General features: G+C 47.4%; 11 protein-coding genes across 11 annotated transcripts; 6 read left to right on the forward strand and 5 right to left on the reverse strand.

The window, feature by feature from the left end:
- Nucleotides 1-2295: 2295 nt before the first annotated feature.
- Nucleotides 2296-4344, forward strand: BP5553_07512 (Uncharacterized protein; the record flags this gene model as incomplete). The annotated part of the gene is made up of 1 exon (XM_032016135.1): nt 2296-4344. The coding sequence occupies one exon, from the start codon at nt 2296-2298 to the stop codon at nt 4342-4344; it is 2049 nt and encodes a 682-aa protein (XP_031867366.1).
- Nucleotides 4345-5273: 929 nt separating this feature from the next.
- Nucleotides 5274-6683, forward strand: BP5553_07513 (uncharacterized protein; the record flags this gene model as incomplete). The annotated part of the gene is made up of 2 exons (XM_032016136.1): nt 5274-5421; nt 5482-6683. 2 exons carry the CDS (start codon nt 5274-5276, stop codon nt 6681-6683), a joined length of 1350 nt encoding a protein of 449 aa, XP_031867367.1.
- Nucleotides 6684-7224: 541 nt separating this feature from the next.
- On the reverse strand, nt 7225-8144 carry BP5553_07514 (Class I glutamine amidotransferase-like protein; the record flags this gene model as incomplete). The annotated part of the gene is made up of 2 exons (XM_032016137.1): nt 7225-7804; nt 7870-8144. The coding sequence occupies 2 exons, from the start codon at nt 8142-8144 to the stop codon at nt 7225-7227; spliced, it is 855 nt and encodes a 284-aa protein (XP_031867368.1).
- A 398-nt stretch (nt 8145-8542) lies between these two features.
- Nucleotides 8543-9507, forward strand: BP5553_07515 (uncharacterized protein; the record flags this gene model as incomplete). The annotated part of the gene is made up of 2 exons (XM_032016138.1): nt 8543-9260; nt 9314-9507. The coding sequence occupies 2 exons, from the start codon at nt 8543-8545 to the stop codon at nt 9505-9507; spliced, it is 912 nt and encodes a 303-aa protein (XP_031867369.1).
- Nucleotides 9508-10238: 731 nt separating this feature from the next.
- BP5553_07516 (uncharacterized protein) lies at nt 10239-11566 on the reverse strand (the record flags this gene model as incomplete). Its single annotated transcript, XM_032016139.1, has 4 exons — nt 10239-11040; nt 11097-11201; nt 11260-11278; nt 11344-11566. 4 exons carry the CDS (start codon nt 11564-11566, stop codon nt 10239-10241), a joined length of 1149 nt encoding a protein of 382 aa, XP_031867370.1.
- A 1076-nt stretch (nt 11567-12642) lies between these two features.
- BP5553_07517 (Nitric oxide synthase-interacting protein-like protein) lies at nt 12643-13843 on the forward strand (the record flags this gene model as incomplete). Its single annotated transcript, XM_032016140.1, has 3 exons — nt 12643-12652; nt 12701-13233; nt 13289-13843. The coding sequence occupies 3 exons, from the start codon at nt 12643-12645 to the stop codon at nt 13841-13843; spliced, it is 1098 nt and encodes a 365-aa protein (XP_031867371.1).
- A 180-nt stretch (nt 13844-14023) lies between these two features.
- Nucleotides 14024-15081, forward strand: BP5553_07518 (uncharacterized protein; the record flags this gene model as incomplete). Its single annotated transcript, XM_032016141.1, has 3 exons — nt 14024-14284; nt 14349-14455; nt 14535-15081. 3 exons carry the CDS (start codon nt 14024-14026, stop codon nt 15079-15081), a joined length of 915 nt encoding a protein of 304 aa, XP_031867372.1.
- A 704-nt stretch (nt 15082-15785) lies between these two features.
- BP5553_07519 (uncharacterized protein) lies at nt 15786-17138 on the reverse strand (the record flags this gene model as incomplete). The annotated part of the gene is made up of 2 exons (XM_032016142.1): nt 15786-17063; nt 17112-17138. 2 exons carry the CDS (start codon nt 17136-17138, stop codon nt 15786-15788), a joined length of 1305 nt encoding a protein of 434 aa, XP_031867373.1.
- A 551-nt stretch (nt 17139-17689) lies between these two features.
- On the reverse strand, nt 17690-19736 carry BP5553_07520 (PX protein; the record flags this gene model as incomplete). The annotated part of the gene is made up of 4 exons (XM_032016143.1): nt 17690-17785; nt 17841-19013; nt 19070-19336; nt 19389-19736. 4 exons carry the CDS (start codon nt 19734-19736, stop codon nt 17690-17692), a joined length of 1884 nt encoding a protein of 627 aa, XP_031867374.1.
- A 933-nt stretch (nt 19737-20669) lies between these two features.
- On the forward strand, nt 20670-21041 carry BP5553_07521 (uncharacterized protein; the record flags this gene model as incomplete). Its single annotated transcript, XM_032016144.1, has 1 exon — nt 20670-21041. The coding sequence occupies one exon, from the start codon at nt 20670-20672 to the stop codon at nt 21039-21041; it is 372 nt and encodes a 123-aa protein (XP_031867375.1).
- Nucleotides 21042-21993: 952 nt separating this feature from the next.
- BP5553_07522 (uncharacterized protein) lies at nt 21994-23856 on the reverse strand (the record flags this gene model as incomplete). Its single annotated transcript, XM_032016145.1, has 3 exons — nt 21994-22254; nt 22418-22485; nt 22725-23856. 3 exons carry the CDS (start codon nt 23854-23856, stop codon nt 21994-21996), a joined length of 1461 nt encoding a protein of 486 aa, XP_031867376.1.
- Nucleotides 23857-24620: the final 764 nt, after the last annotated feature.

The following is a 24620-nucleotide window of genomic DNA, read 5'->3' on the forward strand; positions in this document are numbered from 1 at the left end:
TGTTAATAAATAGTACTATACCTATTATCAAATTCCAGTCAAAGTACAACTTCGCAATTCATTTCTACCTACTTATCCAAATCATTTATTTTCCACCCCACTTATCAATACTAACATAACTTCCACTTCTACTTCCACTTCCACCCCCCCTTTTACTCCACGTAATAGGGTATACGGCCGCTATGATCAATATATTGATATTACTAATCTATTAGTCCATACCTCAGGCACTTCCTTTCTCCCCTCCTCCCCAGAGGCTCCTGCTGGCCAGGAGAAAGCAGATAATTGGTCAGCAGAGATTGAGGAGGCCTGGGATAAGCGCTTTACTCAAGGAGAATCAAAGAAGATTCTTACTAGCTGTAAGTAGTACGACTACTGTTAGTATTTGGAGAACCCAAAGGCAGGACCTCAAAAGCTCTCCAAAAAAGCAAAGCAAGAGGAGATTAATACAAAACACTATTGTTTGGATAACTTTGAGCTTTAAAAAGGTCAAATCTATTGTCGGGGTAGAGTGGATAAGTCAGGTAATCTATACCCTACAAAGTATGCTGTCTATTACTCAGATGCTTTTGAAATTATCTGTTCTACACACGAAAAACTATTATATTATAGTAAGTTGTAACTTTATATATAAACTCTATACTAATAATAAATAGAAGTCAAACTAACATTTGAACGCCTGCAGCAACTATACTACAGTATCTCACGAGAGGACGTAGAATAGGTTATACAAAGATATACTCAATATAATAGAGTTATACAACAAAAAGGGAAGCCTCCCCTTCAGCCAATCAAATCGCACTATCCGGGAAAGAGAATAGTCCTTGATCTAATTGACTTTCGATCTATAGCCGACGAGTCGTACCACTGGATTACGCAGCTTAAATGCTACTTTTCCAGGTATATTTGGCTGTAGCCTTTGGAGGGCAAAACAGCTCTTGAAGTAGCTAGCTATTTACGGACGTAGTTAGATAGTAATAGGTGCCCAAAAAAGCTGTAAGTAGCTCTATTCTATTTTTAGGATTATATAAGCTAATAAAGTATAAAGTAATTAATAATAGAACTGAATTTAAAAGGGAACTTGAAGACTTTCTTAAAGAGAAAGTAATTAAGCTAATCAGAAGCCGAGCTTACTACCTACAGACCTAAGGATCTGTGGAAGTAGCTAATAAGATCTTTAAAGCCCGGCTACAGGCAGTGTAAGGTGATACAAGTATTAAAGAATAGTCAAAATTACTCTTTATTATTGCCTGGGTAATTAATACAACTAGACTTTCCACTTTACTAAAAAGTATTACCCTATATCAAGTATAGTTTGGCAGGGAGCTTCCTAATTGGCCGAATATCTCGCCCCAAAACTAGAACAGGGAGCTTGCTGAAGAGAGTACTGATGAGGAGGAGGAGGGTGAGCTAGGTATAGCCAATCAGGAGGAGTCTCAGGTTGAAGAGGAGTACTTACTCTCTGAATTAAATAAGAGAGTAAGTGAGTATAATAAAGTTACAGCTGAGTGTATAGTTAGAGCTGAAAAGGGGCAGGTAGTTGAGTATAGTGATCAGGAGGTAGCTATTTTACAGATCCCAAAAAAGCTAAAGGTAGGGAATGAAGTAAGTAGAATACCTGTACAGGTATTACGAAAAGAGCACAAAGTAAGTTATATTCTTATTATTTTATTTATTACTAATTAAGTCTTAGAAGTATATTCTACTTACACAATGGGGTCAGCTGACCTGTATTCATTCCCCTGGGACTTTGAATAAGCTCTATAGTCAGGATATATACTCCAACTTTCTCAAAATAGGCGCTATATACAAAAAGGACTGTATTACGCTTAATAAAACTGTTCAGTTATTTAATAATCGTGGTACTGTCTCTGTACAACAAGCTGCAGGTCGTACTAGTAAAAGGAGGATGGAGCCTCAAGGGGAGGCCCAGGCTGTACGGGCAAAAAGAACAAAAGTGGCCTCAGTTAAGGCTAAGGCAATTCAGGAGGGTAAGGCAGGAATCTAATAATTGTATATTAAATTGACCAATAGGGTGTTAATATATCCGATACGTCAATATTGAGTAATGGGGTGGCCCAAAAGTCAATATATATTGAATTGAGGTATGGGGTGGTGTATTGACTAATTGGAGGGCCCATTGACTAATAGGCGAGATTGACCAACCGGGCTTAGCAGAGCAAAATGTGGCCCTGTGCGCAGCCAACAAAATCGGCCATCCGTTTCCTAGAGAAATGCTTTTGCGTGACAAACTTCCAACTTTTCATTCATTGAAGCCATAACAGAAATCATTATATGGCAATCGACTCTGTAAAGCTGAACCTACACGGTCTCCCGCCTGAGACGTTACAGCAGATAGCAGGCTACTTGAACGACTCGCATCGATCAAGTCTCTTTGCATTTGGATTGGCAAGCAAAATATGCCATAACGCCACTATCCCATCAATATTTTACCACATCCGTCTCGAAATAGGCAGTCGCGAGGCATTGCAGCGCGACGTTGATGCCCTTGTTAAGAGCCTCGCTCGTACCGAATCCGCGTGCCACGTCCGCTGTCTCAGCATCAAAGGACATTTACAATTGCCTGTCAAACCCAAGATTGAGGGGTACAAGTCCGACACGTCAGACCGCTATAGCTGGTTCAAGAGGACTGGTGTTGACGAAATCTTGAGCGATGAAGAACCGTATGCCACTGCCCCGCATGTCGTTTACGACGAACCTGTTATCGCAAAGTCTTCTGAGGAGGATCTGGCATGGCTGTCGGTCGTTGGTTTGATCAAAACACTGCCACATCTCGCAAAGTTAGTATACGACTGCCAGAATCAATTTCCACCCAGCCTTTTTGACGCCCTCTATGATTACCATCCCCAATGCAAACTCTACCACCTTACATTTCGCTTTCGAACACTACTATGGGGCATACCCTATCCTTACGAGATGGCCTTGGCCACTTCTCGGTGTTTGTATAGTGTCAAGGTTATATGCGGTGAGCGGGATTCGCAAGGCGACGACGATTTCAACCAAGAGGCGATGATGGAGCTTGCTGCCGGTCTTGCGCCCAATCTGAAGGAAGTTGTGATCGTGAATCTTTTCCCAGAAAACTCGTGGAGATACTACCGTCGCCCGCGGGAGTCCTGGCGAGGTCTTCCAGGCTTTGTTACTGGTCAATCTATCGGGTCCTTGACCTCCCTGTCGCTTCTCGGGAAGGTGAACTTCAATCTACTGGGAATGCTTCACAACTGGGCCAGGCACACAGACTTCAGCCACCTACGCCATCTCACTTTGGGTGGAGGTTACGGATGTGAGGACATGGGGATGAATGACGAGGCGATAGAGTGGATCGTTGAGAATTGCTCGTTCCCTCAGTTGAAGACACTTCACATTCGTCTGGATCGCCACGACAATAGAGCAGATAACCCCAATTATGTCATTAACGCTATTGTCCTTTTGAGTTCATTCGAGCCTCTCGAACAGCTTTCGGTATCCGGCCCACTAGAGTCCAAGATACTGGACGCTATTCTAGATCGACACGGACAAACGTTGACAAAGCTAAGTTTACGTCCGTCCGAGAATAAATACTCTCTAGAAGAGCCTCGAGTTCGACGAGAAATACCTATGACATTTACAAAGGAGCATATTTTGCAAATTCACGCTCAGTGTCCGGTATTGGAGGAGCTGGCCGTGTCGATTAAACGTACCAAATCAGATGCGCTCGAGGCTGAGATCTATAAGAGCTTCGGCAGAATGGGACGATTGAGATCGCTCTTCCTTATTTTGGACTGTTCTAACTGGTCAGTGGCTCGAGACCCCGATTTGGAAGACAATACTTTATTTGATACAGTTGACCGCGAAACCTGGGGAACAAACGAGTTTGTGAAGAAAGGCCATTTGCGAGAAACCCTGATGAACTGCGCAGTGGATGATACACTGGCTCGATCGATTTGGAAGACCATCTGCCAGAATAAGGCAGGCCAAAAGCTAGAGGCTCTCAAAATGTGGACCTACGGCGGCGGCCACTTCGGCGACGGCAAATGCAGACACATACCAAACGTTGTCGACAATTTGAGTCGGTCCTGGTTGATTGAGCGAGTTACTCGAGATGACGGTGATATTATTAACGTTAGGGAATTGGGTCAAAGAGCGCGAGAAGCCCACGATCAGCAGGTGACAGATGGATATAAGCGGTCTGCACATTATAGGCGAGGCGTAGATGATGATGTGATAGAGCCGGAGGTTGTAGCAGAAGGCTCCGATGAAGTGCAAGTTTTTCGCCGTGTTTGGCCCCGCAAAGAGGGGAGCAAGGATTGGCGCAAAGACTGGTCAAGTCTTCCTTTGCAGGTCTAATGCGTGACCATTGTATGCCACACACATGATCAGGCCTGAGAATCGTGGCTAATAAAAATATAGCAAGCCCGGGCGTGACCTAAGTAGGCTTTGGCGTAATATATATAGATAGCTATTTTCCGTAATCGTACGAGTGAAGACACACGAAACTCGAAGTTCTCCGTGGGGTCTCAGGACACCGCTTTATATAATCACGATCTTGACAAAGCCCTGGTGCTTTGAAACCATCTTTTTCTGTTTTCTTTATTACAATTGCAAAATATAGTACATGAAACTCATTGGTTGGGTAGTTTCCAACCAATGGCCATTATCTGCGGCGTAGTTGAAGGAGACCTTGGCTTAAAACTCATTCGCATTGGTTCTAGACTAATGCACCCACGTCTATTACCTAGATCTAATCGGATATTTTCCTCCGTCTATACAACATAAGCATTGTGTACCAATTAATATCATTGGTTCTATCCGGTTATAAATCGAAGGTATTTGTAGGCTATATTGTATATTTGCTATCTGCCCTGTCTGTGATCCTGATCAGCCTTTAGTACCATACTCTATAAGGAAACTGCTTCCTCCTACCATAACATCCACATCTGACCTAATTTAAGGCAAACAATTACTATATTACTCGGAAGGTATATAGATAGTATAAAAAATGGTATTGACCGGTTAGACCGGAATCACATCTCGGTAATGGCAGCCACAATAATGCTAGCCACCAGAGTTCTGTACCAAACTGTCCCTCAAGAGCGTCATTTTCCATCACCTGATATTTATTTACTCCTTGCTATTGATCCAAGTCATCTGACAGGGAAAATTTTGTTCTCAGGAACAAGCTCTCGGTGAAAGATATATATTTGAGACTCGACGATTCTCTTCCATCTCCACCCTGATCTTCACCCTCGGCAAACCTGGAAGAAAGACAAGCAACCATGAAGTCCTTTTCAACCTGGGTCAAAATTCTATCCTCCTTTAAGCGGGGAACACCAACGCTATCCGGAGTCCCCCCGGAAATTGTGGAACATATTGCTAGCTTCCTAAGCAGCTCTGATCTCCGTTCGCTGAGCGTCGTCTCTAAGGGTATGTATGAGAACATTTTCCGACTATACATTCCCATTTGCTTTCACACAGTGCGTACAGATTTTTCTCGGCGTAGCATTCGAAGCTTACAAGCCATCGCCGCAAACCCTCTCCTTGCAGGTAATGTTTTCAAATTACGTGTTGAGGGGGGATCTACTACTTTTGGAGATGGCTATGAGTGGGTTCGGAGCGCCGTTGGAAGCCGGTACCACTTACTTCGCCCATACCCCGGCGTTGACATATTGGCGGGCCTTCTCTCAACCAAGCTTACTAGCTGCAGGTCTTATGAAGTCAATAATATCGTGAAAGGAGCTATCCCTAAGGCAAGGTTTGGCGATATCTTTAAGAAGAAACCCAAGCGAAACTTGGTAGGTGGCCTGGACGGGATTACGTTATTGATTGCCCTAACTCTCGATACAGCTAATCCACCCAGAGCTCTTTCTATCGATTTTGGGGCCGAAGACCCATATCGCCAAAACTCGCCTGGTGTAACATACCCCAACCGACTATTGTCCCCGAAAGAATGGATGTCGGAAGTGGTATATATCCCTGATTTTGCTTCTACGATGCGCAATAACCTTGAAGCGCTGCATCTCACGAATAGCGATTCATACCCTTCGACCTTCACTTGGGCATTCGTCGGAGGAGCAGCGACGAAATTGCGGGAATTGCACTTAGACTTTGCTGGGAACTACAGCAGTTATGAATCGTTACAGAATCTTGCACTTTTACCTCTACCTGTAGCCCCAGAACTGCAATCACTTACTTTCAGTAAGGTGCCGGCATGGAATTCCATTATCAGGCTATTCTCACACAGGTTTTCTAGCAGCCTCCGCACCCTGAAAATCGAGAGCTGTGGGATGCAACTTGGCTTGAGCTGGGTAAATCTCTTCAACGAACTGGCAAGCTACTTTCCGCACCTAGAGCATTTTTCTGCATCTACGCTTCGGGAGGAGCTGTCGCGCAGCGAATATGAAATGGAGAATTGCTACCATCTTCGGCAGCCTGTCAGAGCTATTATATTCGACAGACTCGTGGTTGACCCTACAATCCCCGACACAGATGGCGACAAGTTCACCGTCGGCGTCCCCGACGGGTGTAGCCTGATATCCTATGTTGAATATCAGGGGGAACACATGGATTTGGCTTTGAAACACCTCGCAACGTATACAGATTCTGTATATAAGGGGTACGAAGAGCAATCGGGACGTTGGGAATCCGCCATCTATGAACTACTTGTGGGTGTCTACCCACAAATCTAATATTTCCGGAGGGGTTGTTCAACCCTGTGTTGCAGTGGCCATTCAGGTATATTGGGTATGCTGTTGGCAAACGCCAAAACACAGGAGGGAGAAAAACGACGAAGCATTCAGAAGGCATGCAAAACGAAGAAAAAACGGAGAAAGAATGGACGAAAGCTCTCCCAATATTTGCCTTTGGTGTTTATTCGTCTGCTCTTGCAAATATCGCTAAATCTTTAGATATTTCCTTGAGATCTCCTTGAACTTATGCGGTCCGGCATCATAAATAATCATTAATAAACATAATTATCAAGAAATAAGTAGAAACTATGACTTGACTGTCTCAATCTTTTAAGGAATGTGAATAATTGATTTATGCACGTAACTAGTAAAACGATATTTATTAAAGCAGCACAATGCCGATATATTTAAAACTTGCGAGCTATTGAAAAATTCTCCATCTTACCTTGTACATAGGGCTTGGTGGTGTTAGACCTCATCTAATATTTTCATTAGCTAATTGATTCTAATTATGTACTGTTGTCGTAGTGGAGGGACTTTTTTAAGCACCCCTCCTTTGGTCAACGGCCTTAGCAACTTGCTCCAGCCACCAAATGTGTATCCTTGGGTCGCCTGTCAGTTCTGGATGGAAGCTGGTGCCAAAGACATTGGCTTGGCGGACTGCTACAATGTCGCCTGCCTCGGCGTCTAAGTTATCTTTCGTCTTCATGTTCACGGCAGTAGTTCGCCCAGGTAGCGAACACATGATCTCGACGTCTGCCAAGTCGACGGCCTTCGCCACAGTTTGATCGATCGCCCTCGAGGGCGCAATGATTGTACCGTCGAGCTTGGCTTCTTCATGCTGAGCTCCAGCCACGTGGGGCAAGAGCTTCTCCACTATGGGCGCCCTGATGAAGATAGCTCGGAAGGGCTTATTCTGACTTAGATCGGACTCTGCTTCTTGCAGGAATGGGAGATCAAGATTCGCTTCGAAGCTCTCAATCTGCCTCCCAAAATGATTGCGCTTGACCCGCACATCAAGACCGCCGATCAGCTCTTGACCGCCTTTCTTTGTCTGGTTCGCAGCTTCAGCGAGCAAGATCAAACCTGCACAGGTACCCCATGTTGGCTTTCTCGAGACCCTGGGGAAGTATCAACTCAACACTTTGTTCTCACTCGAGTTCTAGGTGATATGGCCATGACTCACTTGACGAAATCTCGAAGCGGTTCCAGCATGTTACACCTCTGAGCCACCAGCGATATTGCTGTGCTTTCTCCCCCCGGGATGATCAAGGCGTCGCATGACTTCAGTTCTGCCTCTGTCCGTACCTCCTTAAACGTCCACGTCCTCTGGACACCGTTTTTCCCGGCGAGAATTTGAGCTGCCGCTCGCAGCAACTGGATGTGTTCGTTGAAAGCGCCTTGCAATGCCAGTACTCCAACCGTCACCTCCGTATCCATTAGCTGTCCTGCAGAACCCATATTATATCCAAGCCAAATGCTATGTTGTTGTGAAAAATGAAAGTTGCCCGATATCAAAGCGACTCGTGGCCCGAAGGCGATAAGGGGCAAGTGACCGACTCTTCTGCAAATTTTGTTTGACTGTCTCGGCCTGGCGTCGGCCCCCCAGATAATCCATCGAGTATGATCTCCATATCACATGCGTCCCCTGCTAACCCCGATCTCCATCATCGGGCAACTGACAAAAACCTCCGAGCCTTCTCAACATAAAATTCCACCCTTGCACCGGTAAGTAACTCGCATGTTCCCTCCTCGAGAGGGCCTCCAACTCTAAATAAACCCTACTACTACATACGAAGTACACACCGCATTTCCTGGGCGCATCACATATGATATAACGCCGCCGGCATTATCGAAATATGTCTGCCATATTATACTACATCGAGCTCTTTCTCGGTGGGTATATTGCACTGACGCTTGCTCTCTACACCGTCTCACTTCAAGTCCCAGCAGCTGGCTTCTACGCGCGCTCACTCGCCTCATACTTCGGACTGCTCATCTCCTCGATCTATGCCTTCTTCGTGACCATAGTCCTGCGTCTCTTTGGCCAGAGTCGAAGTGCGCAATTCGCAAGCGGCCGGGGCATCAAATATATCCTGAAGTACCTGATCGGTGTAACGTTTACAGTCGAGGACCCCAATAACTACCTGAATACCATCCGTCCCGCCGTCTTCCTTGGAAATCACCAGACGGAATTGGATGTGCTGATGCTGGGCACGATATTCCCGAAATACTGCTCCGTCACCGCGAAGAAGTCGTTGAAGTACATACCTTTTATGGGCTGGTTCATGGCGCTTTCCAACACCGTCTTTGTCGACCGAGCGAACGCGGTCAGTGCTAGGAGTGCAATGACTGGTGCGGCCGAGGAAATCAAGAAGAAGAAGCAGAGCGTCTACATCTTCCCTGAGGGTACAAGGAGTTATACAAAAGAACCGGTGCTATTACCTTTCAAGAAAGGCGCTTTCCACCTGGCAGTGCAAGCAGGTGTGCCAATCGTGCCAGTGGTAGTAGCGAATTATTCGAATATCTTGTATGTGCAAGGACGGATATTCAAATCGGGGGAGATTCCGGTCAAAGGTAAATAACTCCATGCCATCTAGATGTTTGTTCTTTTTTCTAACGCCTCACAGTCTTACAACCCATCGAGACGAAGCACCTGACATCCGCGGATGTGGACGATTTAGCTCGGGATACAAGGGAATTGATGCTCAAGGAGCTCATTAGCTTGACGGAGAGAGCAAGGGGGCATCCTATCTCAATGCCAGCCCAGGATCTGGCAGACGGAGTAGTGAAAGCGAGCGGCGCAAGAGTCACTATGTCATAGGGAGATATCGAAGCTTCGATAAGCACATCAAGTCTATTGGTTAGGGGGGTGCTGGTATTAGGTTACGGGAAGGAAGGGAAAGTGGAGTGGCTTCCGACGACGAAATTTGGGGTTGGGGGGGGGGGTTCGGTTTTCTGGGTTCTTGCATGAATGGAGTACGGACTTGTTTTATCGTCAACATCAAGAAGTACGGAGTATATACCCCATAGATAACCGATCATCAGCAGGACATTCAACTTCTGTTAACTAATAAACTTCAACATGTGACAATCCTTGAGTCTAATCGCTTGGGTACTGAACTCTGGTACCATCCGAAGGCAACTACTCAAGATTCCCCGACCATATGAGAATGGATTAGATGTAAAGGGTATAATCTGAACTCCTAGCTCTGAATGCATAGATTAAAATCGCCCTCGCCTTGTACCATACGGGAAATTTTGCTACACTTCAGATTAATGCGGACTTAGTCCAGGAGTCTGTTATTATGTGATTCTGTTAATGTTCTACAAACCCAGTCAGAATGTATAGCGCTGGTGAGATCCTAGACGATTCAGTCTGAGCGGACTGGAGTTGTCACTCACAAGTCCAGAATATACGCTATAGAAGGTGGAGCCCGGCAGTTCATGAATCCTGGTTTGGCCCATCCCAGCCTTCCAAAGCCACGAGTATTACAGCTGCTCTAGTGTAATCCATCGTTCTTGGCTTCCGACCAGAAACACTTGGTCTTCCAATCATGTTTCGCCCACATAACTGCCATCGTCCATTTTACCCGTCTCCTTGCCACCCTCTTCAATCCACGTTTCTGCAAGGCCTCGTTTGGGATCCTCATCAGGGTACCCAAGACTCCGCCTAACATTCAGAACCTCCATCCGTATCCTCATCGTAACCTCCTTCCTTAGCGCTACCGCCTCATTTCCATATTTGAGCCCTTCCGTCAAATCTCCCATATCCCACTCCATCACTACCCCTTTCTTTACCAGGGCCTCCTTTTGTAATTTCACTAGTAGCTTCCATTTCTCACGTAACTCCCCAAATACTTTCTCTCCATCAATCTTTTCCCCAAACGCAACGCGAATGTTCTTCCCGGCGCGGGGGATAAAGCGTGGCCATTCCCGTGCTTCCGGCATGAGCTCTTGGGGGCCGTCAATGAACATGGGTATTATATCAGGGAGAGGTTCTGATTCAAGGATTAGGCGTGATACGCCCCATTTGAAGTATCGCATGGCTTTTGTCGGGTGCTGGTGCACTCGGCCTTCCGGGAAAATATGAACCCAGGAGTGTTTGCGTGAGAGATAGGCTGCGGGTGCTGGGAAGTTGTCTCTACCATCCGTGGAATATGTCAAGGTGCCTGCCGTGAATGGATCGGTAACTGGCGGGGGAGATGACTGGGTCGTAGAGGTTTTGGGGAACGGTTGGGAGGAGAGGAGGCGGATCACTTGCCCTATCGTGGGTTGGAAGAGTCCACCGTGAATGGAGTATGCGCCCCGATGTGTGGGTAGAACTTGACCCAGGCTGAAGAAGGATGAAAGAATTCTGCAGAAACACTGGGTTAGTGGGTAGAAGCTGGGCATCGAGTACACATGGCTTACTTATTCTGAAAGCAAATATCATAACTCCCCAGGCCCCATCTATGGTTTGTTGGGTCGAATGCATAGCGGTAAGGAAGGACACCCCAAATCAATGGATCGTCGAGCCTATGGACACAATGTCTCAGCATATAATATTGAATAAGCTACATTACTAGGAACGTACACGCTGACATGATTTGAAACTATTCAACCAACCCGTCAGTTCAATTCCTAATTCTGAATCTAAGCCTTCGCAGAGAAGTAATACCCGTAATTAATCCCCGTTCCCGTCCTTCGACATCCTTCCTTTTCTCAAGCGTATCTAGAAACTTGTCCAGCCCAACGACTTCCGTTTTGTTGAGCCCGCAGATAAACGCCCGTGATAATGCGCCGGTTAGGCCCATTATCACCGAGGAGCCGATGCGCCATGGTAGACTGGGGCTCGATGGAGCATTAGGAGGGGACATGGCGCTATCGCCTTCGCGTGTCATTGGGAATTGAACATAAAATGGAAGACTGCAAAGCAGTCGCAAAAGGAACGACTGTACGAGTTTGGGACGGGGATAATTGAAAGAGTGTTTATGAACCTTGCAAAAATGTAAGGCACGAGGAAGTAGTTCGGTCTTCGGAAGTTGTTGGAGGGAGGTCCGCGGAACGGATTATAGTTTTGCCGTCCCCGGCCATTTTTAGAACCGTGCATGAACTTCTCAACGACATGCCAACATTATTTCTTCATACTTGCTGAAATACTTCAAATATCTCCAAAATCCTGTTATATTTCCAGCCGGCAATAGGAACACCCATAAAAGTGAAATATTGGTTCAATTGATTTCGATAATCCAACTTCCTGAGCGTGGTTGTAGATTTTGTCACTAATCTCGCCCTCTTACCACGCGGAATACAGCCACTGGAACATCAGCCGCTCCCTCACTTGACTTGGAAATATCAATGACTACGTGTCTAATTCACCAATTAAGATATTCACCTGCTTAAGGAAACGAGAAAGCACTCTATTCGTCACATAGAATATCTCTGTGGTGGGTTTTAGTTTGAGTCACCCACGTTCCGCCGGCACGCATCCAGTTTTTATCTCCCACAAGTAGGCGTCAAAACCTAAGACAACCATCGGCTTTCAATCTAAGTCACCTTTTTGAACAATTGACCCAGATCTTGCTTGGATATTGTAACTTTACACGCCTACTACCCGTGGCTATCGCTCTCTAGGTATGTATATCCTCTTGAGTTTTACCTGTTCAAACACAACCTGGGCCTGGCCAGCTTCTGCGTCAACCAACACAAATGCACACTGAAGATCATGCCACGACATTCTTTCTGCTTCGACTTCACCTCTTGTCTAGTATCTTGCGCAAACGCTGGTTTGCTGACAGTCCACTTGCCAACTTATGCCAGATACCTGTCTCTTTCTTGCCCAAGCCCGCGCTCTCAGTTTGGCTTTCATACATGGCCACATGGCTAACGAGTTATAGGGGCAACATTGTCTCGACTTAACAAGTTCTCGTTACGTGCTGGTTGAAAACGACATCAGCTATAGCTAATAGACTACAACATGTCTCATAGTAAGCCCCCAGACCTAATACTGTTTTACTCCTCTAACACATGTTTAGGCAAACGCAATACTTCACGGGCAGTGTTTACTTCGCATGAAAGATCACTCGCCAAATCAGCCTGGAGCTCCACAAGCGCCCGCTTGTCGCGGGACTCCTTCCTGCCCTTTGCTTCTTGTCGGCTGTGCCTAATCCCAGCAACAGATCCTGTCTCATGTTCACATGGAGATATCTTCTGCAGGGAATGTGCGCTAAGCAACATTTTGGCCCAGAAGCAAGAAATCAAAAGATTGGCGAAATTGAAAGAAAAGGAAGACAAAGAAGCCGTTGAGCAAGGAGATCTTGAAGAAGAAGAAGCAGGCCGAAGAGCTGTCCAGGAGTTCGAGAAAATCCAAATGGGCCTAGAGGCAAAGATGGGGGAAAGCTCCTCCAGCAAAAAGATTATTGGAAGACAAGCTGGGAAAATCCTAGTAGAGGAAGTTGCTGATAGCAAGAGAGGAGAAAAGCGAAAGTTTGAACTCGATGAAGACGAGCTTCTTCGTATTGCTCGCGAGGAAAGGACGAAAGCAAGGAAGGCAATCGATGAGGAAAAGGTATACTATCTCAATTGTGCCTTACACAACTACTGTCCTCTGACACACATTATAGGCTTCAAAGACCACTTTGCCGTCATTCTGGGTGCCCTCTATCACCCCTAGCTCAAACACCAACACGACCCTGCATAACATTGCAAAGAAATCCAAGCAATCGCCCGTATGTCCTGCATCTCCAGCTGACAAGCCCCACCACTATTCTCTCCATGAGCTGGTCACAGTCGCCTTCACTGAAGAGAAAGACACAACTACCAGGAAGAGTCAACGGATATGTCCATCATGCAAGAAGGGCTTGAGCAATACCTCAAAGGCTATGCTTGCAAAGCCTTGTGGCCATGTTATTTGCAAGAGCTGTGTTGGGAGGTTCATGACTCCTTCTGGAATCTATGACCCGCACGCTCCAGAGATTGATCAGAATGCCATCTATTGTTATGTATGCGAGGCAGACCTAACCGAGAAGCCGGTGATCTCGTCAGGGCGGTCACTCAACAAGAGCGAGTCAAAGGGGAAAGTCAAGCCCGGATTGGTTGAAATCAAGAGTGACGGCACAGGATTCTCAGGCTCTGGGCAGAACACTGTTGAAAAGGCTGGAATAGCTTTCCAGTGCTGAATTAGGCTTAGCGGCCACATCTCTATCACCAGCTCTTGCCGCCGTTGATAAGTAGGGATTTCTTTAACCGACTTGACTTGACGCGTCTTCTTTCCCCAAACCACCATCACTCTCCGACGCTCAAGGAGATTGCTTCGCCATCCTCACACTCCCTTCAAGACCCTTTGAACCTCAACCATCATGGAAGCACACATCACTAGCAAGCAACTCCTGGAGCTATTAACTGCTCAGCAGCTAGGCAAATTGAGCGAATTGCCAATTGAGCTTCGCACACTCATCTATCGCCTTGTCCATGCCCCCATCGACAAGATCGATTTCCCCGCCATCAAGAAACGTGAGGGTATTGCACAGGACAAGGGCATGTTCATGGCAGTGTGGCTCTTTTCAGTAAAGCTTGAAGAGTTGGACGTTTCTGACATGTTCGGAACGGAGATGGGCAAAGTATGTCACGCGTCCCTGGTTCCTCCTCAACACTGCACCTTCATAGTTATTAACAACTTCCAAGGTATTAGAGAAGTACTCGAAGAACTTTGCCCCCGCCGCTTTGATTCAACTGTTCGAGAATCACGACTCTTCGGCTGCTTGTTTCACTGCCCATCTGGCTATTGAGGAGTAAGTTTATAACATGTCCTTGACGCGTCTACCTTGTGTCGCAATTTGAATTTTTGAAGCCGATCTAACTCCTCTTTAGCCTTGGCGCCGTCGATTATACCGCACTCGAGGAGGTCAAGATCTGCTTCCCCCGCCAGCTCGCTATTGAGTTTTCCCGCCTTGTCCCACAGACCGATAAATATTATCTGTCTTACGCTATCTATCCTTCCCGCGGGGCCCAGCAGTTCCCTGTTCTCGAGCTCTTTCCTGATGGCAGAGGAGTTACTATTCGATCTTTGCTAGTCGATGACGATTGCCCTAACTTGACGGAACAGTGCAACAACGAAAGCCCATCTGTAGTTTGTCTGCATGGTGGTCAAGGATGTGCCTGTACCCTCATTACGATCTTCACCCCCATGATCTCCATCCAGGCTGATTCGGCTTTGGGCCCGCTCACGGTTCATAACAACATCCCCCCGTTGACTCCTTGGGAGCATTACAACGTCCTGCCCCGCTGGAGCCTGGCGTGCCACAAGAGGCCTCTCTACCACTACTGGATCACCATTATGCTGGAGCAGCTTGGACCTGATGCGGTTTGGATTAGCCCTTCCGGTGATATCTGCCGCAGCAGTGATATCGGCTTGTGAATTGCGAACGAACATGGCGAATACGACTACCTGATTTCAACGCTGCTGCGAGCACAACTCGTCGACGTCTCGGGATAGTTCTCCTCAGGAGTGGCTGGCATCTTGCTTTTGCTTTTGCTCTTTATTTTCCAAATTTGTTTTTACATTTGCTCATATTGCTACACTTTAAATAATACGCCTTTGTACACTAGTTCTTCACACGGTGCCAAGCCAGTACATAGCCACCAGAAATGAAAAATGCGATATTAAAACATCTTGCGTCTAATGTGAATTCAATAATCTCTTCACTTTTAAGGAAATCCTTACCCATGGAACATCACTTTCTATCCACGCGTCAAAGCTGAACCGCGTAGATTGTTTGTATTCTGAAAGCGGTATATCACGTGATATATCATTAGAGAATTGTCACCTAGATCGACCGTTTCGGCCTCAAGAGCCTGATAGGGGCGTTTAGAGGGAGAACATGTGTGTAAATAACAGGTGAAGTAGCAAGAAGTAAGCACAATAGGAGGGAAAGTTTGAATAATATAATACACTTATTATATACAGATGCTAAACTTAACAGTGCACTGGAGTTCCTTAATACCATCCCGCAACCTAAATTCTTATATCATAAGTGCCAGATCCCCTAAAGTAGTGTTTCGATATCTCATCGCTATACAAACCATCATTTACATCATTAATCACATCAGCACATGACCACCCTACTTCCCATTCTTAATCTCCTTCCCCTTCTCCACAGCATCAGTCATCTTCCCCTTCGCCCATTCTCCAATATCGCCAACCTTCTCAGCCACACCTACCTCCACCACAAAAGCCTCCGCCGTCTCTATAGCCCCGCTAACAGCATCGCCCGCCTGGTTAGCCAAATCCGCCGGCGAAGGATATTTGTTCAACGCCTTGAGAACCATGTAATACAGCTGGATGATAAGCTTATGCACCCTCTCCTTGACAATCATGGTGATCCCATGGCTAAAGAACCCTTTGAGGATCTCGCCCCATACACCTTCATAGAGCGCCGCCGGGCCCTCCGTCCGGTATATGTGCAGGATGGTAGCGAAGACGGTGCTTCTCTTTGCAACGTTCTTTGCATCGCGGCCTGCCTTTTCAGCTGCGGCTTCACCATCTTTTGAAGCGCCAGAAATGTCAGATTTGATTTCCTTCGCGGATTCAGTATCTACTGGCACGGAGGAGGATGCCTGGGCACGTGTTTTCGCCAGCGAAAACGGGTATGTGATGGTCGAGGCGATAGCTTTGCTCACAGCAGCCATCAGAAATGTAATCCGTGCTCCAGGATCATCCCGCTTTGAACGGGGCAGTAAAGTGCGTTTGAAGAATTCGTATAGGAAGAATGTGATGCTCGGGTTCAGGGTTAGGACGAGGGAGGCGGAATACCCTGACCAGAACCCTTGGATGCCTTTCTCCGCGCGGATGGTGCGCGCGATGTCTGACACGGAGGGCGAAGATTTGCTCCGTGAGGAGGCCGTCATCGAGGATGTTTGCTTGCGCGTGACGATGTTGGCTAGGGGCGTGGTGAAGAATTTGGAACATGCTCCTGCGACAGCTCCAACGGCTAATTCGTCGAGGACTGGTAGGGACTTTGCTTTACCTCCTTGCTTTTGTAGGCGATGGGTGCGCGCGTAATTGTAGAATAGGAAGAAGAGGAAGGAATCCGCGATCGATTTGCCAGTATCTTCTACGACGCCGGTATAAAATGCTGAAAGTCCCCCTTCGTTCTTATACATGCTATCAAAGGCGTCGAGGACACCATCGTATTTGTCTTTGTCCGTGCCGGATGGTGATTTGCGTAGTTGCCGTTGCACTTGAAGACGAGTTATTACCAAGCTCAGTGGGTATATGGCGAGATTCGATATTGCTGATCCTGTAGAGCCTGCTAGAGCATGGCCCAGTGCCGGTAGAGCGGGGCCATCAAGGATAGATCGAGAAGGTTCACGTTCTTTGTGATAGAGCTCAAATGCATCCTATTATCCGGCATTAGCTGGGCATAGTGACTGGGAATTGTAGCTTACCAGGTGGCTGTCGTAAATGTTTGACATTTTGAATTTGTTTGATTTTAACTGATTAGGAAGTCTCGGTTTAAAATATAAGTATAAGTAGCTTGAAACAATTCTCACAATTGAAGCAAAGGATGAATGGAGTTTAGTTATCTGTTTCTGGCATAAACTATACTATGCCCACTACGTCATGTTTACAGTGTTGGCTCCGCACGGACAATCCCCACAACCTCGGTCATGGTTTGCAGCCTTGCTTACAAAGCGAAGTACTTGCTCCTTCGTCAGCCTTGCACGGACAATGAAGTCACTATGGCCTAAGGTAGCCTTGGCACATATATGCTTTTGTTCTAAAACAAGCAAAACAAACAGGTAACAGTGATAATGATAGTGATAATGACCATGGAAATGACATACAAAAGGTGTAAACCAAATCAATATGGGAATCAAATTCTATCGCTGCGCTGCGCTGCGCTGGCAGTCGTGGGAGTCCCACAAGCCAGGTACAAGATAATAATACCTAACTCCTCCGTAATCCAGAAGACTACCGCCCCGACTATAATTAATCCATGCGTGCTTCGTTAGTTTTCGCCTCATCAACCCTCATCTATCTTGTTGATCTCCGCTGTGGCCTCCTCCCAAGTCTCCTTGTTCTTCTTGGCCCACTCGATTTGACTTCGGGCATAGGCAAGCTTATCACCTATTAGCCTCATTTGTCAGACAAGAGCGTGGGGGGGGATAACTAACCATATACCGTTTTAGATCATCTTCTTTTTCCGCTTGGAATCGCTTCAAGTCTTTCAAGATACCGGTACTAGCATCCCGGACGTCTTGTTCCGAGGCCATCTGGGCCTGTTCTAGCTGCCCGATCGATTCCCTGGTCTTACCGATAAGATCTCGTCGGGTTCGTTCAGGATCCACGTCAACGACTCCATGGACGGCATGACTAATCCGCCCAAAGATTTTGTTGGTTATGAAGTTCCCACTGGAACTCTTGCGATGCGCTGCCTCTTGGCCTTCTGAATGTGGGGCGCCTTGGGCCGCGGAGGGAGTGTTTGACGAGTCGCCGTGAGTAGGCGGGAAGTCGGAATCAATAGAAGCCGTATCCTCCTGGCTGTTATCTCTCCTGGATGGGGCAGAATCTCGAGCAGAAGAATTTGAGCGTCGAGGCAGATTACCTGTGCCGCTATGACTCAAATATTGCTCGATTCTGTTGGCTTCGGATTCGCTTCGTTCTAAAGACTCTAGAAGGGCCCTCTTTCTTGCAAGCTCATCATTCGTCATCTCCTGCTGTACCCGTTTCAACACCCGATAGCGAAGGACGCCGCGAAGAACACCGGCAAATTGAGCACTCTCTCGCATTGGCTCAGCAAAACTGGCCCCTAATGATCCTGAGAGCTCTTCTGTTGCAAGATAAGACGAATCCACAGCTTGACCCACCCGTTCAATAGCTGCTGCTAGTGATGGCGATGGTTCTGAAAGAGAAAATCCGTTAAGCCTGGCACCGAGCTCGGCAAGATCTGTAGATAAAGTCGATAGGTGTGTTAATGTTCGGCGGTTCACCTTTTCAATCGGCCCTGTAAGAAGTAATTCAAGCTCCTTAGTCGACGCCTCAAAATTAATAAAGTAGGGATCAATATCATGTTCGCTTAAATGCTGGGCAGCGGGCGGAAATCTCCCCAAGACTTGACCACCGGCCGCGGTATGTGTAGCGGCTGATGGGCCAGTGTGATGTTCGGGGGCTTGGTTCGCCATGCCTGGCGGGCTCGTAGCTGATGTTGAAGCAGATTTAAGCTTCGCGGATGATGCGGGGATGGGTAGGAAGGCATGAGCAGGAGAGGGGTTGGCGGGGTCGAGAGGTGGAGCTTTAAGAACGGATTTTGGAATGGATGCGACAGGGTGCGAATGCAAGACCTCGTTCTTATAATCGTCAGCAACACATCAATCAACACGCGAGGAGCACTATATGAACATACCCAGCTAGAGTTTGGGTCCAAGAACCTCCACCAAACCCCATCGTTCCGAACATCGTCCATTAGTCGACACCTGTTCAGGAAGACGGCTAACATCCGTTTGCGCAGGTCAATAATTTGTTGATCCTGTTTGGCTTTCGTGGGGTTCGCAGCGTAATCAGCCATGGAGTGTTTCTCCGGTATTGGTGGTATAATCAAGGTAGGGTGAAGCTTGGAGAGGGCATCTCGGAGGGTAGCAAATTCGGAATACCGTCGGCGGACTTCAAGGTCCTGCAACACGAATAAGCGGGTGCACTTGGAAGAGGAGGCCGTCAAAACCTACGCCAGTTCGGATGGTATACACAATGTATTTTCCTCCGCTCTCGCTACTCTTTCCCGCATCGACGATCAAGATGGGGAGCTCTGGGTTTTCGTAAAGGATTTGCTCAATGCGACTGTCATAACCACCCTTCTTCCTTCTAGGCCTCGTTGCGGCTTCACGGTCCTCATCATCCCCATCATCGCCAGCACCATCCCCATTTTGGTGTTGCTGGGGCCGGGGATCGCCTCGTGTCTCGGGAGGGCTGTCACTTAGAGTAGAGGGAGTCGCAGGACCGCCGTAATTTGGATCTATATAATCCCAATCTGCGTCAGTACCAGGATCATCATCTAAGTAGACAGATTCCATCATCTTGCGGGCATGGCAAGGCTAGGGGACAGCAGAACAGCTTACGGGAGCCTGGGGAATTAGTATTTGCTGGTGAGGAGGCTGCTGAGTCGCGGCGCTCAAAGCTCGTCCCATAGGGATTGTTGTCCTCATCGTTCCACATCATGCGAGGCTGCGGGCACGGTGGGAAGCTTCCGGCAGCAAACAAGCAGTGGACAAAGGTGTCTTGTGGTGGTGAATAAGGTCGTTGGCAGAATCATTCGTGCTGGAGCTGGGAGGCTGGATGGTGGCAGCGGCAGCGGCAGTCGATCGTGGATAGCGGAAGCGAGGCAGCTACCAGAGTCGCAACCTTATCGCTGGGACAGGACCAAGTGCAGAGCGTCGTCATGGTGCGGCGCGGTTTGGCGAGAGAACACGGATATAGATGATTTTCTGCTTCTCGTCTACGTCTACGTCTACATCTCTGCCTTCACTCCTTATTTGATCAACACCGGCTTCTGCCTTGGAGAATGTACACGATATCTACGGAGTACACATTATTATACTATCAATTAAATGGGCCGTCTGTCTAAGTCTTCGTTCTCGGTTTAAGACATCGATCGCCATTCCCAGCCATATCCACCGCGATTGTGGTGCTACCATCTCCTTGAATGTACTCTACAACGCTCAAGGCCCAAGGCTACAAGCAATACCCCCTTGATAAACCTTCTATCCTCTCAGCGATTGTCTATCCAAGCTGCACTCTCATATACAAAGACGAGATAACTAGGAAATCGAAATCATTAAACCGGTTCTGTGATAGGAGGTCTCAAGGCCCCCTCCCCGGATGAGCTGCATCCGCCATCGGTGAATTCGCGTTTCATGAACATTGCGACCGGGCGCGTGGCTTCATGTTTCTGGGTTTCCTGACCCAATGGTGATCTCGAAGAGCTAAAAGACTTCGCTTCGGATGCAACCATGGGCTCAGCCAAACATTTCGATGGCCCCGGAACAAGAGAGTTTCCCACGGCGAGGATACCATACGTCCATATACGACGACCTGATGCTCCAGAAAGCCGTATCCGCTTTGAAGGGAATGACAGCACTGCCGGTATCCCCCATGCATACTTCCCTAGGCAACAATCTCGAAACAAAGATCGTAGCCATCATGTTCGCCCGAACAGCAGTGAAGGTTTTGTGGCTACCAGAGCAGCCAGTCGCAAAGACTCTCAACCCCCTCGAGCGTCCGATAGCCCTAAAGTCAGCGATGTTCCAATTCTGGATACCGGCCGGCTGCTGTTGCTACATTCGGTAGAAATCACCCTGCTCTTGTGTCTCCTCGGTAGGTGACGGCTTGGATGCACCATGTTGCTTCCATCCATGCGATCTTGGTATTTTTCGTGAACGAAGAAGAGGAGCAGAAGAAACAGGACACCGACTATCAACAATCCGCAAATGATACCAAGGGCGATTATTGCACCTTGACTTGGGGTCGGTGCAACTGAAGTAGTCATCTTCCGTAGCTTCCCAACACTGCAACACCCAGAACCGCAATAATATTTGACTGGAGATATTGTAGTGAAGCAAGTTGCTGGAGTTGAGTGGTTGGGTGGTTGGGCTCCAATGTCTAATTATCCCCGTTGGCCGAACCTTCGAAACCCAGGTATCTATATTATGGTTGCTGATTTCAACCCACAAACAAGCCAGTGTTTGATCTCTTCCCAGTGGTCGCTGTGCTGGCACTCCACCGCATATTATAATGGCATAGCAAATCCGTCTTCACCTCAAGTACAAACATTGATATATATTTCGTGAAATGACCATTGGCTATAGATTTTATAGTCAAGTGACAATATCCTATTTAGCGGATACTGTGCAAACTATGGAATCTGGCAGGTACTTCTCTTTCACTCCCTGTAACATAATTTTTATTCCGTCTCTCCAGCAAACGGTCCTTAAATTCTAGCCAAGCGGGGTGTACGGGCCAATGCAACCATTTATTTGGCTTGGTTTATTTGTTCCTATAGTATACGATTCTGTGACAATTGCTACGTGGATACACAGCCACTCCGCCAAAGGCATCATCCTAAGCAAGTCTAGTGACTTAGTCCAGGGCCCTCGTGATGTTATTATGATTGTCATCCGATAATGAAATGGCCAAAGTTTGATGGGGTTTCTTCAATGATGCTCTGCCTGAATTCATGCCACTTGATCAACCGTCCAATCCATACTCGCTTGTGTGTTGCGTACTCGGCCCTCAGTCTTCAGTATGCTCGGATAATTCAACATGATCTGATATTACTTAGGGAATGCCTGAGCTGGGACGACATTGACGTTTTGCAGCTGGTCGTGTCGACCGCCGCCGTTGAGGTGTTTCTTGTTCTGTGGGTGATCGGCCCCTTGCAGCCCTCTCGTCCACTATCTCTGGATCGGAGTATTTTGTTCTCTCATAACTAGCAGACATCGCCCTTTTCCCCCTGCTTTGTGTCTCCCGGCCAGTTGATGGCCTCCGTTCCTGTGGTGCAACATGGCGGGAGGACCTTGGCGCTGGATCGGAACTACACTGGAGTCAGCTTCGTACATAAGCAGCGAATATTTCCTTGTTTTACCTTCTCGACCGACGCGCTTGATCTTTGATCCTGTCATTTCTGTAATATTGCCCCCATCCTCCTGTCGGCTCCGTGAGAACATTTATCGCTTGGAGTGCGAGCGGTAGTAGACCTAACCAATTTCCATTCCTGAACCCCTATGGCTCTGCTCTTGGGTTGAATAACGTCTCCTAGTTGGCGAACGACTAAATTAAATAAGTACTAGTTTGATAATACTTACAGGGTATTTAAACTTGCCTTACCTTCTTAGCCGCTGCCGATCTGACTCTCTCCTCCTTTGCCTCCCTTGTCACTCTTTCTCTTCAAAGGATTCATCATCTTCGTTTCTATTTTGCTTGGATTTTGGAGATCTATTCCGGCGATCTGCTTCAAGCGGCGATATAGATGTAGCATTCCGACCGCTTCTATATCCGGGCTTTCTCACTGGACGTCTGCGGGAAGTATCGGTGCTTCTTTGTCCCTGTGCTGCCGGCCTTGTCATCAGAACTGTAAAACGACTGAGGTCTGGATTTTGATCTGAGGGCTGTTCGGATGTTACTACTGTGGGGGGGAACTGGAGGCATCTGAGCGTTCTGGGGCCCGAAAGGACGTTGAGTGCTGGATATTTGCCCTGAGGATGCCATAGGAGCAGTGGTCGGATAGGAGCGTGGGGAAGCTCGTGGAACTCGGTGACTTTCTGCTTGGGGAGATGCACACTGCCTTGGGGTAGCTCCTGTCGATCGTCGCCTAGATCGCCTTCGACTCACAGAAGAGGGACTTGATGTCCTACTTGTGGAAGAAGTCAAAGAAGCAGATCGCGGTATATTCCTCATTTTATATCGTTCTTCCTTCTTCGCCCCAGCTCCATCTAATCTCGCCCCAGACATGACAGCCCCAACCGGAGTATTCCTCTTGCCCATGCCACGTTCAACATCCGTTGTTCTTGGTTTTGGTCGCCCTCTTGAAATCCAGGCCCTCCGCCTGCGACATAATGCCCAGATCAATATGCCAATTATTGCTATCCCAATAACAATCGCAATAATAGTTCCCGCTTTCTGACCAGTACTCCAACATCCCCATGCTGCGCAACCTAAGTCTAGCTTGCTAGCCTCCCCGTTCCCAGAATATATAAGTACGGGAGGAGCTGTCTGTATCAATGTCGCCGTATTCAGCGGCTGGCCATCCGTACTGACAATAACCCCCACCACCTCCGTAAGTACCAAGATTGGCAAAGTGGCAGCTGACTTCGATCCTGCGCTCCCAAGGATGACAGTCGTGAATTGCGAGCTCTGCGTAATGGTTGGGTAGTAAATGAATACTGAGAGTGTATTAGTTGGTGCTATGATTGTGGTTGTAAACGTCGCTGTTCGTATCGCTCCGTATGTAGTTGCGAGTGTTGGAGTTGCCGAGGAGATGGCAGTCATATTGCTCTTTGGAACTGATGCTCCACTAGGAAACGGCGGGTGGTGAATGATAATAATGGGCGGATCCCGCCATGGAGCATCAAGCTTGGGATGGTGTTGGGGAGTTGCTAGGTTCGATATTGGGGTGGGTGAAGGCGGCGATTCGGGATACATATTAAATTTGCCTTCAGTGTTGTTTACCTATAGTGGCAAAATTTTGAGACGCGTTTTATGGACCGAGGTGGCACTACCAACCGTGTTATCGAAAGTGAGATGATGGAATATTTTAGATTCCACGAGATTCCTGGGAATGGAACAGGTCGTATAGGTTTTAGGTATTTTGAATGACACCCAGGAAGGCGTATTGAGCACAAGGGGAAGGCTCCCTAGCAGCCTTTCTTGACCTTGTTATCTTTTAATACACATTGTAGATAATTAAGGTTGTCTTGGAAAAGCTCCGGAGCGTCAAGTATCTCGAATATGGTAGACCATGCGCACCATTAACCACAAGAAGTTACGATCACTGAAGCAAAGGGAGTCACTATTCAAAGGGGCACAAGCTCGAAGGTTGTTAGGCAAAGGTGATTGTTTGGCAAAGCTCTAGTGGCCGCGAACGCATTGTGAGTCCCGTAGTCCTCCGAATTCAATGGTTCTCCTCGGTGTATGCCGCGTCTCCGTCTCCACTGGCGCATACGATGAGGTGGTACTGTGACAAAAAGAAAACGTGAAGTGCGTTGCAAGGTCGTGGAACAGTTCAATGGTGACGTGATTTTGAAAGCAAATAAGCAAGTGTAGCAAGTTTAGCAATGGGGCAAGTGACTCTTGGTAGTTGTCCTGTATTGTTGTTCGTCGGGTCTTGAGATCGGGTGGCGGACCTAGATATCAACAATGTTAGTCTCATCGCTCATATATCGATAGTTTATTGGGGGTCTTCATAC

This window comes from Venustampulla echinocandica (assembly GCF_003357145.1).
Source record: "Venustampulla echinocandica strain BP 5553 chromosome Unknown scaffold_6, whole genome shotgun sequence".
Classification (NCBI taxonomy): domain Eukaryota; kingdom Fungi; phylum Ascomycota; class Leotiomycetes; order Helotiales; family Pleuroascaceae; genus Venustampulla; species Venustampulla echinocandica.